The sequence below is a fragment of the Brassica oleracea genome, chromosome C6 (genome assembly GCF_000695525.1).
Source record: "Brassica oleracea var. oleracea cultivar TO1000 chromosome C6, BOL, whole genome shotgun sequence".
NCBI classification, from domain to species: domain Eukaryota; kingdom Viridiplantae; phylum Streptophyta; class Magnoliopsida; order Brassicales; family Brassicaceae; genus Brassica; species Brassica oleracea.
Window position 1 is genome coordinate 12,292,680 of NC_027753.1, and position 10,555 is coordinate 12,303,234.

Consider the following 10,555-nt stretch of genomic DNA (forward strand, 5'->3'; position numbering starts at 1 on the left):
GTACCTTGCAGTGCACTCAAGTTATTTTGTTTGTTTAACGTATGTCAGAAACTTGTCTTTATAAAGCAAGTCTGATGATAAATATCTTGGAAAGCAAATTCAACATATAACACCAGTATTAAGCATAAAGTCCTATCTCGGTAGCTTTTCGAAAAGCAACTTGTTGAGTTGATATTTATTTGAGTCAGCTTGGTTTTGATTTACTTTAAGGTAAGGTTGAAGTGATGTTAGGATTTTATTCTCCACACATTAGGACTTATTGGGTTTATATGGGCTCAAACCAATCTCTCAAAACAGGATGAACAAACCAGTGCAAATATGTTTCATACCTTATAAGCGATAAGTCACAAAAAGCTGTCTCTGCATGAAAACAAAACCATGTCCAACAAAAATCCGAAATTATATGTTTCTTCCTTAAAACTATAACTATCTAAAGCCACACACTCTGAGATGGAAGCTCTAAAAAGAGTCACAACCTGTTTGTGGGAGGTTTGACCCTGTAAATACGGACAATCCAGTTTGATGTTGTGTAGGCTTCTTCTAGGTGTTCCAGTTTGATGTCTTTGTTCCCTATCTCCACCCCTCTTGCTCTATCATACCTGCCAATCATTTCACAGCCCAGCTTTTATTTTACCATGTTGAATAGTAAAAATGGATTTAGGATGTAAGACTTGCAAACTAGATGGGTTACATACCCGGTTGGCTTGCCATATTCTGTGACCAGCTCGCCGAACCTGTAATAGCATAACTTGTACCTACAAGAAAACACACATTCAGATGGGTTTCATCGTTTTCAAATTAGCTCATTTTCGAGGATAACTATAATAGGCATAAGACTAGGAGTCTTGAGGTTGTAACTTACATGAGACAGTTCAGCATCTTTGGTGATGCGCCTTTGTCTACACGGAACTCGCCATTCACAAGGTAATCAGGTTCCTTGATCACTGGGTATACTCCACCTCCGATTCTCACCATCCACAAGAACCTAACCCACATTTTTAATGGTAAAATGGATCAGTAAATCCACACATCAACAGTACTGAGAAAGTTTATTTAAGGCAGTAAAGTGATTGTTTATTAACATACAAGGCAATGATTACGTCCCATTTGATCGACACGCACAGCAACAATAACGAGATTTTCAGAAATAAACGAAAAGAGGATCATACATGAGAAGTAACGAGACTTACTTGTTGATATCATCTGAAGAATAGCCAGTAACGCCACCGAAGACGACCAACACATAGTTCACATCAAGTGACCTCATGATGTCATATGCCTCGTCTTCATAAGAAGACATGGCACGTCCAACAGTAGCGATATGAGTGTTGTTCCAGGTGTTGTTATCGACGATGACAGTTCTGTTTCCCATAGCAGTGATTTGGTACCCATAGTCCCACCATGACATGACCTTAGCATCCGTGGGAGTGTTTTGCCTGAGCCAGTAGTAGGCCTCGCGGTAATCATCAAAGATGATTCTGTTCCCATGGGCTCCTCTTGCAGCTAGGACAATTGAGGGAGATGAGTACGCCTCTGACGTCACCCATGTGCAGTGAATGGCATATCTACTGAGCAAATAAAATACACCAACAAGAAGAGCAATGGCACCGTTCTTCTGGAAAGGTTGAGACTGATCAAGTGTCACCTGATAGAACATATGAGATAAGTAATAAATTTTCTACTCACACAAGAGAAACGTTCTACAGTTCAAAGTAGCCAGTAAACAGGGACGCTAAAGATTCACCTTTGAAGATGATTTTGAACTACCGACTCCTTTCGTTGAACCAGTCTGGGGAACCTTTTGTTTCGTCCTTAACAGAGAAGTTAAATTCTTGACAGTGGCAGAGACAGCTATGGCACTGATAAGGCAAACCGCTGGAGTGGCGACGAGAATAAGCCGAACCATGACACCAGCAAAGTACAAGCTGGTGAGACCATACATGACGATAAATATCGTAGCATCTGACAAACGCTTGAAACAGAAGTAAAGTCCCGCGGGGAAAAGGAAGAGCAGAATATGGTAGTCAAACATGAAAGACGACCAGGCCGTAGGCTGATGCTCAGAGACAGACGCAATAATGGGAATATGATCCTTTGCGTAAGTCGGGTCAAGTAATGAGTAAAATCGACCAGTCCATGGAGATATATAGCCAGACGCTGTTCCAACACCCAATGCAATACCACCAACCAGAATAGCGGATGTCACAGTTATCCTCAGAAACGTTTGGAACAACTTGGTGTCATTCAGCTGGTACTTCACCCAGTCAAGGAAGTAAAACACCTGCATAAGTAGATTAAGATATAATGTGTGAAACAGTAGTCTTCTAAAGAAAGAAAGAAAGACCAGCAACAAGGTTCCAACTTTCTAGCTCTCACAATCAACACAAACCCAATTACAATACTAGACAGTAAAGAAAGGTTAAATAATAATCAATTGAAATCTCTAAAGGAAAAGCAAAAGATGAGTCTGAAACAAGATGTCAGATTCAGTAACAAGATATGGTGTGTGAAATAGTAGTCTTCTAGAGAAAGATGAGTAACAAGGTTCCAACTTTCTAGGTCAGAATCAACATGTTAAAGAAAGGTTGATATCAATTCACTCCCACTAAACAGAGCAAAAAAAAATGAGTGAAGTTTAATCCCAACACAGTAAGAAAGATAGCAAACCTGCATCAACAAGAAGACACCCATTGCACCCATATGCTCTCCAGATTGAACATGTTGAAACCCAACAAACCGAATCTGCATGGCAAGCAGCATCCCCAAGATATACATACAGTTATAAGCAACGTATAGCCTCATGGAATACCTTCCAGTGATCAACAACACAAGGACGTAAAGCGGAACCAAGTTGATAATAAAGACATAGCCTCCCCAAGCGGAAACCATGTAAAAGTAACCAAACGCAGAGCCAAGAGCCCACGACAAAGATCCAGTCTTCACCGCCTTAACAAAGAGGTAAAACGTCAACAAAAGAGCGAAAATCGCTACAGCCTCGTTATCGTACGATCCAGCGACGGACCGAGAAATGTATCCAGGGCAAATCGCGATGAGAGCAGCGGCCACGAGCCCAGCTCCCGTGTCCCAGATCTCTTTACCGAAGAAGTAGGCAACGATGGTGGTGTTGGACGCGAAAAACGGCGCCGTTAGAACGCAAACCTCGCGGATGTGAACGAAGAAGCGGAGAAACCTCAGCGTCCAGTAGATCAGAGCGGCGGTGACCATAAGACCTGGATAAAGCGTACCTCCGATGATTCTGCCGAGAGGGTACCAGGACTCGGAATCGAACCAGTTCCAGAACTCGTAGAAGCCTTTCTCCGTCAGGAAAAGCGTCGTGCGGTAGTTGAAATACGGATCGAACTCGTGGATCATGGATTCGTAGCGGAGGACACTGAAGAGGCGAGCGATGAAGGCTAGTACGTACACTAGGCCGAGGATCGAGACGCGCAGCAGGAGCTCCTGCTGCTTCGTCTTCAGTTTTAGGGATTTGAATGAGAAGCTGCTGTTGAGCAGATCTGGGCTCGCCTTCTTCGCCCCCATTGATTCCGATTTCGAGCTCCCATTCGCCGTCTGATCTTGTTTCCCTCCCATGGTTTTGAGGAAGCAGCGATCTCCGAGTGTTGTGGTCTGAGTCAACTCGTCGTGTTGTTAGAGTAAAGAGTTTTAATAATCTCTCTGATGTTTCATTGGGATTTGCGGATTTGTTATTAGTGATGATCACAAGTAAGAAGTGAAGTGAGTGGCAGTTCTGATGGGCCTAAGAAACTAATACTGGGCCCATTTTTCACTATACATAGCCCATCTATTTGCCTTTTACGTCTTTCCATCTTCGTCACGCTCTTCCCGCTTCTTCCCATCTTTTTCACGCTGCATTCACGAATTCACCTCCACTCACCTTTTTTTTTTTTTTTGACATACACCTCCACTCACCCATAATACAGTACTTTTAAGAATCTTTTATTTGTGCTCAGAGTCATACAAAATTAGTACTTCGCATGGTAATTTCCACCTAATGAAACCCCTTTATTCCATGTTTGATTCCTCCTTAGTTCCTTTTGATATTAATTTTTGAAATAATATTATAAATTCAGTTAAAATCAATGGTAGATCAATGTATGATAGACAAATTTAATATGGAAAGTTAGATATATGCAAACTTCTCACACTAGGATAAAAACCAATTCATGAAGCATGTACCATAATATAGACCAAAACCATTAAGTTTAAAATGTATAAAATAAATAAGGACCGGTCATAAAATTTTGGAGGCTAACATAAAACTAATAACAATATTTTAAATAATATATTATTTAACATAGCCCTTTTGGCTAAGCAACTTTGGAGATTAGAACAAAACTCAAATTATCTACTTACAAGAGTACTCAAAGGATGTTACTTTCGTGTTCACATACTTTCAAAGCACCAAAGGCCTCAAGACTTTCCTACGGTTGGAGAAGTATTATGGCAGCAAAGGAGCCGGTTACTAAAGGACTGACATGTACGATCGGAACGGGGAACATACACTTGCGTGGAAAGACCCGTGGACCTCGGACAAGAAGGCACGACCACCTATCATGCCACAAGTCTATGACCCCGACTTAAAAGTCTCTGATCTCATTGACCCAGTGAAGAAGGATTGGGATACTAATAAAATCAGGAGCCTCCTTGATCCGCACGACATTCCATTAGCGCGCAGCTTACACATTAGTAGGAACTCCATCCCAGACGGTTACTGCTGGAATTTTTCCAAAATCTCGAAAATATCCAGTTAACTTAGGATATATTCTTGCAAGAGCCAAAAAAGACGGCGCATTTGATTTTCAAAATCAGCTACCATCACTTATTCCTTTGGCAGAAAAAATCTGGAAACTTAAAACATGGAAGAAATTTTGCCACTTCTTATGGAAATGTGTGTCTAGAGCAATAGGTCTTAATGAAATACTTTTCAAGAGACACATTGGGGATGACTCGAGCTGCCCAAGATGTGGATATGCTGAGGAATCAATTAACCACATGAACTTTACCTGCCCTCCCGCAATGCAATGTTGGGCCCTATCGTCAATCCCCTCTGATCCAGGAATTTTTCCTTCACAAAACCTCTATACTAATATGGACTACCTGCTCTCTAGAACCCATCCTGGAAGAAATACGGAGGAAGCAACCCAAGTTTTTCCTTCCCTTATATGGTATATTTTCATGAATGAGAAATTGTTCAATGCACGGGATTTTTCTCCTATGGACACAACAAAATTGGCATCACGGGAATGCAGTGCTTGGCTCATTGCCAACTAAGAAGAGGATTCAAGAGAAACCGTCTCAGAAATTTTACCAGGGAACCACTTAGCGACCTAAACTTTCACATGCCGCGTGGATGGCTCATGGAAACATGATGATGCCACAAACGGAGTGGGATGGATTCTACATCTACAGGATGGCTCAATAGATTTACTTGGTTTACAAGGTGGGCACAAGGAAATTTCCCCACTACATGCTGAACTTAAAAGTTTGACATGGGCTTTAAAATATTTATCTCACCATCGGCGCTATTGCAACCATTATGTCACCGATTCCCAAGAATTAATCAAAATGACCAAGACGCCTGAGGATTGGCCAGTCTTCGCATCTGAACTTAGTGAACTCAAAACTCTATGGGAGATCTACCATGATGCCAAAGTGGTCTACGAGGCCAGATCCAGTAACACTCAAGCATATTTCCTTGCGAGACAAGCACAAACAAGGAAGCGTATTTTCTCGTATGTCAGTACGTCTGTTCCCTACTGGATGGATACTACAAATTCGCCTTTTTCGAACTTGTACTAAGATGTTTTTAGTATACATTTTCTTATGATAAAAAAATATATAATATATATATTAAATAATTATGCAAAAAATTATTTAATATAGTTTACATTTAAAAAAAAAAAACCAATTGTGAATATATATATTTTATATCTATATGTTTCATTAATTAATATGTTTATTTTTATTACATAAAATATTTTATTCTAATGTATTAATATTTTTAATAAAAAATGTTATAAACTTTGAATTGATTTTTAAAAATTGTGGACTTCACAAATTTGTAGACCACATACCAATGTTTCATATGCATGGTCTCATGTTTGACACTGAGAACAAGAGTACAATAAAGAGATGGAAACAAAACTTTAAGCAAAAATAAAAATATTCATAAGTCAAAGTATCAAATCTCAAAAAATATTAATCTTCCATACAATCAAATCCATCTCCACCAACATTAACATCTTGGCATTTTAAACTTCATACTAGATTTTGATAAAATATGCATGAATTTATAACCATTCATCCAAAAAAAAAAAGTTGTTTTGAATTTCAAGCAGTGTTTCCATATCCGGCATAGATCTATGGTCAAACAAAAAACCCTGACGATTCGTATATAACCCGTATATAGCATAAGTTAACATATATAATTTGTGTATATTATAAAATTTCTAAATTTATATTATGTTTTATATAAATATACATATATAAGAATCAAAATAGTATAATTTGTTTATTTAGACCTGTTTTCCATTAATTTAAAATTATTTTTAATGTCTTATACTGTATATAGTTTTTAATGATAAAAATATTTGGAAAAATATTTTTCTTCAAATATAATTTTGTTCTCACAAATTCCCCAAAATGTTCTTGATCTGTTTAGTTAAAAGATTTTATACAAATTAATAGATTTTTTATTCATATTTTTTTTTACATATTCTTGTATTTCTGACATATTTATAATAACAATTATACATACTAAATTTTCATTTTCAAACATTTTAAACTTACTAATTTTTATTATTTTTAATAAAAATATAGAGTGTTTAGTTTAGTGTTATCAAAAACTTTAAATTGGAAACCAATATTATATAAAAAGTTATAGTAAGTAATTTTTAAGAAAAATTGCTGTAAATAATTTTTAGGATAATAAATATAGTGGTACGTTTTAAAAAGGAAATAATAAAGGAGAGAGAGAGAGAGAATTTAATGAATTTAATTGGTTTTTTTATGTTTTGGAATATTGTTATTCTTGTAGAAGTGTGGTGTGAAAATAGGGTTGGACCAAGCGTTGTAAGGGGAAGATTATTTTACTCTAACGAGGTTTTAGTTAGAACTTATGTGGAGCTTTCGGTATTGGTATGGCTTATGGATTTGATGAGAAACTTGAATATCACTGGACTGGCTTACTTGTGGAAAGCAATTTAGAATGTTCACGGTTTTCTTTTATCCTTAAGTGTGGCTGGATTAGTGCATTTAGCACAGAAAATTATTATGGCTCTGATCTTCTCCGGCGATGTTGGAGTTTTTGTTTATTGGAACACAACTTGATCTTGGAATTGTTACATAAAAGGAAAATCATGTTGGTCGGGAATCGAAATTGTCAATGGATTGGAAAAGTTTGGCATAATGGCCCTCATTGGATTGCTGGACTAAGATGGTCTGCTGTTTTTGGATATAGTCTTGATGCAATAAAGTCCGTAGTTCTAAGATGGTGGTCGTGGGTTTTTGGTGTTATGAGATCACCGGGTATCATTAAACCCGAATATCCTCGCTCGTTTGAGCAATGCAAAAAAATTTTCTAATGAAAATATTGAGTTGGAATTGCAGAGGAGCTGGAAGTCATTGGACCATAAGTTACCGCGAGATCTGACATAAATATAAACCAGACTTTTTATTTTTTTCTGAGACGAAACAGGATTTTGATTTTGTACAAGGGTTTCAATCACATTTTGGTTACGATAATTTGGTTACTGTGGACTCAATTGGGAGGAGCGGTGGTTTAGCTCTCTTTTATAACAATGAGTATCAAGTTCATGTCTTATATTCTAGCAACAAAATGATAGATATAGAGGCAGTGGTTATGGGAAAACAAGTTTTTCTTACTTTTGTCTATGGAGACCCAGTCCAAAAGTTAAGAGAACAGGTTTGGGAAAGATTAACTCGGTATGGGTTATCACGATCTGAGCCTTGGTTTATCATTGGAGATTTAAACGAGATTACTGAAAATCATGAAAAGGATGGGGGATCCCTAAGATGTGCAACTTCATTCGTTCCGTTTAACAATATGATTAGGAATAGTGGATTACTAGAATTCCCGGCTCGTGGAAATAAAATGTCATGGCAAGGAAGGAGAGGTAAAGAAAAATGGGAAGTGACGATACGATGTCGACTGGATCGAGCTTTGGCAAATGAAGAGTGGCATACACTCTTTCCATGCTCTTATATAGAATACTTAGGGATGGTGGCATCGGATCATCGACATGTGGTTGCTTTTCTAGAAGATAAAATATCAAGAAAAAGAGGACAATTTAAGTTTGATAAGCGATGGATTGGTCAAGAGGACCTTATGGAAACAATTGTGACAAGCTGGATAGAAAATCATGGAGGACTAGCCGAGGACTTTGTCACAAAAATTAGTAATTGTCGTCATGAAATAGCTTCATGACGGAAAAACAATCAACCATATGGGAAGGACAAAATTAAAGACCTTCAACAGGCACTGGAAGAAGTACAAACTGATAACAATAGATCACAAGAGGATATTCTCGATATTTCAAGGAAATTACAAGATGCTTATAAGGATGAGGAGGAATATTGGCATCAGAAAAGTCGGAACATGTGGTACTCATATGGGGACCTTAACACTAAGTATTATCATGCTCTCACAAAGCAACGTCGGGTTCGTAAAAAAATAATGGGGCTTCATGATGAAGCGGATAATTGGATAACAGACGAAAAAGGTATGGAAAAGGTGACAGTTGATTACTTTGAGGGTTTATTTAGTACTACATCTCCAACGGATTTCAAAAGTTTTCTGGAGGAGATAGTACCATCTATTTCCCCCCAGCTGAATAAAATATTACTAAGGATAGCAACGGAGGAGGAGATCCGACAAGCTTTATTTATGATGCATCCTGAGAAAGCGCCAGGTCCGAATGGAATGACGGCTCTTTTCTTTCAGCACTCATGGCATGTTATTAAAAAGGATTTGGTTGAGATGATGAATAATTTTTTGGTCACAGGGGACATGGATCCACGACTAAATATTACTAATATATGTATGATTCCGAAAACAGAGAGACCCACAAGGATGACGGAATTAAGGCCAATAAGCCTATGTAATGTTGGTTATAAGATTATATCGAAGACACAATCGGCTTTTGTGGCGGGACGGCTTATATCAGATAATATCCTTATAGCTCAGGAAATGTTTCATTGACTGCGAGCCAATAAGTCTTGCCAAAATAAGTTTATGGCAATTAAAACGGATATGATTAAAGCGTATGATAGGGTTGAATAGAACTTTATTGAGGTTCTTCTCCTTAAAATGGGGTTTGATCCTCATTGGGTCAAATTGATGTTGGAATGCATATATTCAGTTCAATATAGGGTACTCCTTAATGGTCAGCCTAGGGGTCTTATAATTCCCCAGCGGAGCTTACGTCAAGGGGATCCATTATCCCCTTATTTATTTATTATGTGCACGGAGGCTTTGATTGCAAATATTAAAAAGGCTGAGAGAATGAAACAATTAATGGGTATGAAAGTGGCAAGAGTTTGTCCATCAATTTCTCATCTGTTATTTGCAGATGATAGTCTTTTCTTTTGTAAGGCACAAAAAGAAGAGTGTCAAACCATTCTTAGGATTTTGAAGGAATATGAGGTTATGTCAGGGCAACAAATAAATTTCCAGAAATCTCCAATTCAATTTGGATATAAGATCGAAGAAACCAGTCGACAGGAATTGAAAGATATTCTGGGAATACATAATTTAGGTGGAATGTGATCTTATCTGGGTTTGCCAGAGAGCCTTGGAGGGTCTAAGGTACAAGTGTTTAGCTTTGTACAAGATCGTTTGAACAATAGGGTCAATGGATGGACTTTTAAGTTTTTTACTAAAGGAAGAAAGGAGGTAATCATCAAGTCGGTGGTTACGGATTTACCAAATCATGTGATGTCTTGTTATCGATTACCAAAGGCTACGACAAAGAAGTTGACGAGTGCCGTAGCTCAATTTTGGTGGAGTCCAGGAGGAAGCACAAAAGGCATGCATTGAAAATCATGGGATAAAGTATGCGTACCTAAAAATCAGGGTGGGCTTGGTTTCAAGGATCTTATTGATTTTAATACGGCAATGCTTGGAAAGCAATTGTGGTTTTGGTAGAGAAACCAAATACTCTTTTCGCTCGAATTTTCAAAGGACAGTACTACATGAATGCTTCACCCCTTGAACCGATCCGTTCATATTCCCCGTTGATATACCATGGATTTGGCCCATTTTCATCCATGGTATATAAGTATTTTACTATCTATATATTATATAATCTATCATATTAGGTATGTTTTCAGGTTCAGGAGTATCTTGGAGTAAAGTGATGATTATGGAGCATTTGGCAGCTTAAAGGAGATTTCATCAGACCTGACCATTAGAGGTCGATACGAAGAAGAAGCAATCGTTCGATGCACATCCAGTGCCGTCGATCAATACAGAAGAGAAGCCTCTACGATTGAAGATTATGATCGATCGATGTAC

General features: G+C 37.9%; 1 protein-coding gene across 1 annotated transcript; it reads right to left on the reverse strand.

Moving 5' to 3' along the window:
* Positions 1–299: 299 nt before the first annotated feature.
* Positions 300–3,703, reverse strand: LOC106300344 (dolichyl-diphosphooligosaccharide--protein glycosyltransferase subunit STT3B). Its single transcript, XM_013736464.1, has 6 exons — positions 2,668–3,703; positions 1,745–2,281; positions 1,191–1,645; positions 863–985; positions 696–755; positions 300–599 (listed from the first exon to the last, which is right to left on the reverse strand). The coding sequence occupies exons 1-6, from the start codon at positions 3,589–3,591 to the stop codon at positions 470–472; spliced, it is 2,229 nt and encodes a 742-aa protein (XP_013591918.1). The 5' UTR covers positions 3,592–3,703; the 3' UTR covers positions 300–469.
* Between the last annotated feature and the right edge of the window lie 6,852 nt (positions 3,704–10,555).